Source organism: Phalaenopsis equestris, unplaced genomic scaffold (assembly GCF_001263595.1).
Source record: "Phalaenopsis equestris unplaced genomic scaffold, ASM126359v1 Scaffold000036, whole genome shotgun sequence".
NCBI lineage: Eukaryota > Viridiplantae > Streptophyta > Magnoliopsida > Asparagales > Orchidaceae > Phalaenopsis > Phalaenopsis equestris.
This window is the reverse complement of record NW_018164478.1, coordinates 4,719,583-4,722,385: the sequence shown is the minus strand read 5'-3', so window position 1 is coordinate 4,722,385 and position 2,803 is coordinate 4,719,583. Positions and strand designations below refer to the sequence as shown.

The window sequence follows — 2,803 nt, the reverse complement described above, 5'->3', positions numbered from 1 at the left end:
AACCTTCCACCTCAAGTGAAATTGATGATGTTGATTGAAATTCATGTTGGGCTATTTTTTGGCTCCCCAAAAATTATTTCTCCATGATTTCTTTCCCGAATGGATCAAAATCTACAAGAAATTCATAAGAAAATTAAATTATATATAGATTATGAACAATTATCACCATACTAAAGAAAGCATTTGGTAGCTGTTTTACATGCATGTGATTTTTTATGGCAAAAAAATGTGTATTTTTTATAGTGTTTGTCCCAACTATTCCTACATTTGTATATCTAGTATCACATTGTAGACTTCTCTAAATATCTTTGTATTGGCAGAAATACAATATCATTTCCTTGACTTGTCAACAACAAGAAGCTAAATCGTAAGGTTATTCCAATGGCTTATGAATTATCATAGATGAATTTAACATGTAGTATAAGAGATTAATTAAATTGATTTCCATAAAATAAACTATTTCTCATATTAAGATATCATAATAGGCGTATATTTATTAAATCAAATGCAAAAGTTAATCTATTTTGTGAATGACTTTCCTCCCTACTTAAAAATCCTCAAAGATTGAATAATAATAATAATACTAAAAAAACTAAAATGATTAAATAAATTATACATCGAGATATTCTTCTCCTTTGTGGGAGAAAACTATAGACAAACACAAATAACTATTTAACATTACTTGGTGGATTAAGACTTTGCAATTAAAGACAAAAAACAAGGTGGATCATCTTTCTCATGCATTAACATAGGAGCCATTCGTGAGAACTTCATATCAATACATATATAAGACACAGCACAAACATTGACTATTCTCTCTCTCTCTATTTTCTCCTTACCTTGCTTTCTTTATTGGATGTTTGGTAAAGAAATAGAATCTTTCAGTGTGAGAGAACATCACTGATTGGTTAAGACTTCGCCTCTCATCATCACCATCACCAGAGCCCTCTATTTCTCGCAGCCCCATATATATAAGTTCTTGACCATCTTAAGCTGCTCAATATAAATATGTCATAGCTTCAGTTACCAACAATATATACAGAGGTCAGACAGATTAAGAGAGAAAGAGATGGGTCGAGGGAGAGCTCCTTGCTGCCAAAAGGTAGGCCTAAACAAGGGCTCGTGGACGCTCGAGGAGGACCGCCGCCTCATCGCCTATATTCACAAGAATGGCTATGGAAACTGGCGAGCACTTCCTAAGCAAGCAGGTGATCAATTTACCTTTTTTGTTTTTCTTATTTTGTCTGATAAGTTTGGTAATATTTAGGATGAAACAGTGATTGATCATTAAACTATAAAATGTGTTGCATGCATGTATATATATAGGCTTATTGCGTTGTGGTAAGAGTTGTCGTCTTCGATGGATCAACTATCTTCGCCCTGACATCAAGCGCGGAAACTTCACGAAGGAGGAAGAAGACACCATCATCAACCTCCATGAATTGCTTGGAAACAAGTATGTCAACATCACTTCATAACTTAAATATTTATATAAATTTACATTACATAATATTATTATATATATTTGATCATATGTGTAGGTGGTCTAAGATTGCAGCATGCTTGCCGGGGAGAACTGACAATGAGATTAAGAACGTGTGGAACACACACCTCAAAAAACATCTCAAGCTCAAAACCCCAACACCACCACCACCACCACTGCCAACCAGTATGACCAAAGCGCATGAGGACTCTTTAAGTCCCACTTCCGCTTATACAATTTCTCACGAAACTAGTAGCAGTAGCACCAATGGATTAGAGATGATACCCATCGAGCCACACTTCTACATGCTGGATATATTAGGTGATGTCTCTATGTCAACACCATCATCATTGATGACGACGACGACAAATCATACAAATAACAACCTTGAAATCCCTACGAAACAGTGCCAACAATGGTTGGCCGATTTAGAAATAGAGTTAGGGTTATATGTAGACGGTGACGATGATAGTGACGAGATTACAAAGAGGGTGGAGGTGATGGTAAGAGAGGGAGGAGATCCGGTGAGGAATTATTTTCATAGGGAGGCTTCCTCCCCATCCACTATAGACCAAGTTGATTTTAACTCTCTTAATTCATTGTCTTGGACTAAGTTTGTTGACTTTGAATTGAATGAGTCCACATCATAATTTGAACACTTTCATAAGGCTTTATGCCTAAATTATGTCTGTAAACGTGTAAACATGTTCAAATATTAAATTTGAATGACATTATATGATTATTATGGTTAGTGATGATATCATTGCATTCGTCATGTTTGCTTCTGAACAAGACATGTTATCACGTGATAGATTAAAAGTCGGTAATATTTTAATATTAATTAAATGAAGTGCAGTCTCAAATTTGGATTCTTTTGTATGTATGTATGTATGTATGTATGTATATATATATATATATATATATAGGAACATTAAAGCTCTAGCTAATAATAGCATGGAAATATTTTTAATTGGGGAAATTGACATAAATACCACAAAATTGCTATGTATTTACAAATCTAACACCCAAAGTTTGGTATTTACACTTACTAGCATCTTTGTGATATAATCCTATGCACTAAAGTATTATATATGTAATATCAAATTTTAGAGTTAGGTTGACTTGAAAGCTCAATAGCTATGTAATTTGGAGATTGGGAATGTGTGTGTCATTCAATAGAGTACCCTCAGATTATTTTCATGCCTTGATTTTTTTTTTTTCTATTTAAGAAAACAAACCTATGATGCTTCAAGACCTTAAAAGGTTGGGGATTTTTATTCCTTGGTGAATTTGTTAGCTTGGAATGAGTATTAGTATAAT

At 33.8% G+C, this 2,803-nt stretch overlaps 1 protein-coding gene across 1 annotated transcript; it reads left to right on the top strand.

The window, feature by feature from the left end:
• Window positions 1-1,069: 1,069 nt before the first annotated feature.
• On the top strand, window positions 1,070-2,133 carry LOC110018803 (transcription factor MYB6-like). Its single transcript, XM_020716240.1, has 3 exons — window positions 1,070-1,208; window positions 1,327-1,456; window positions 1,542-2,133. Exons 1-3 carry the CDS (start codon window positions 1,070-1,072, stop codon window positions 2,131-2,133), a joined length of 861 nt encoding a protein of 286 aa, XP_020571899.1.
• The last annotated feature ends 670 nt before the right edge of the window (window positions 2,134-2,803 follow it).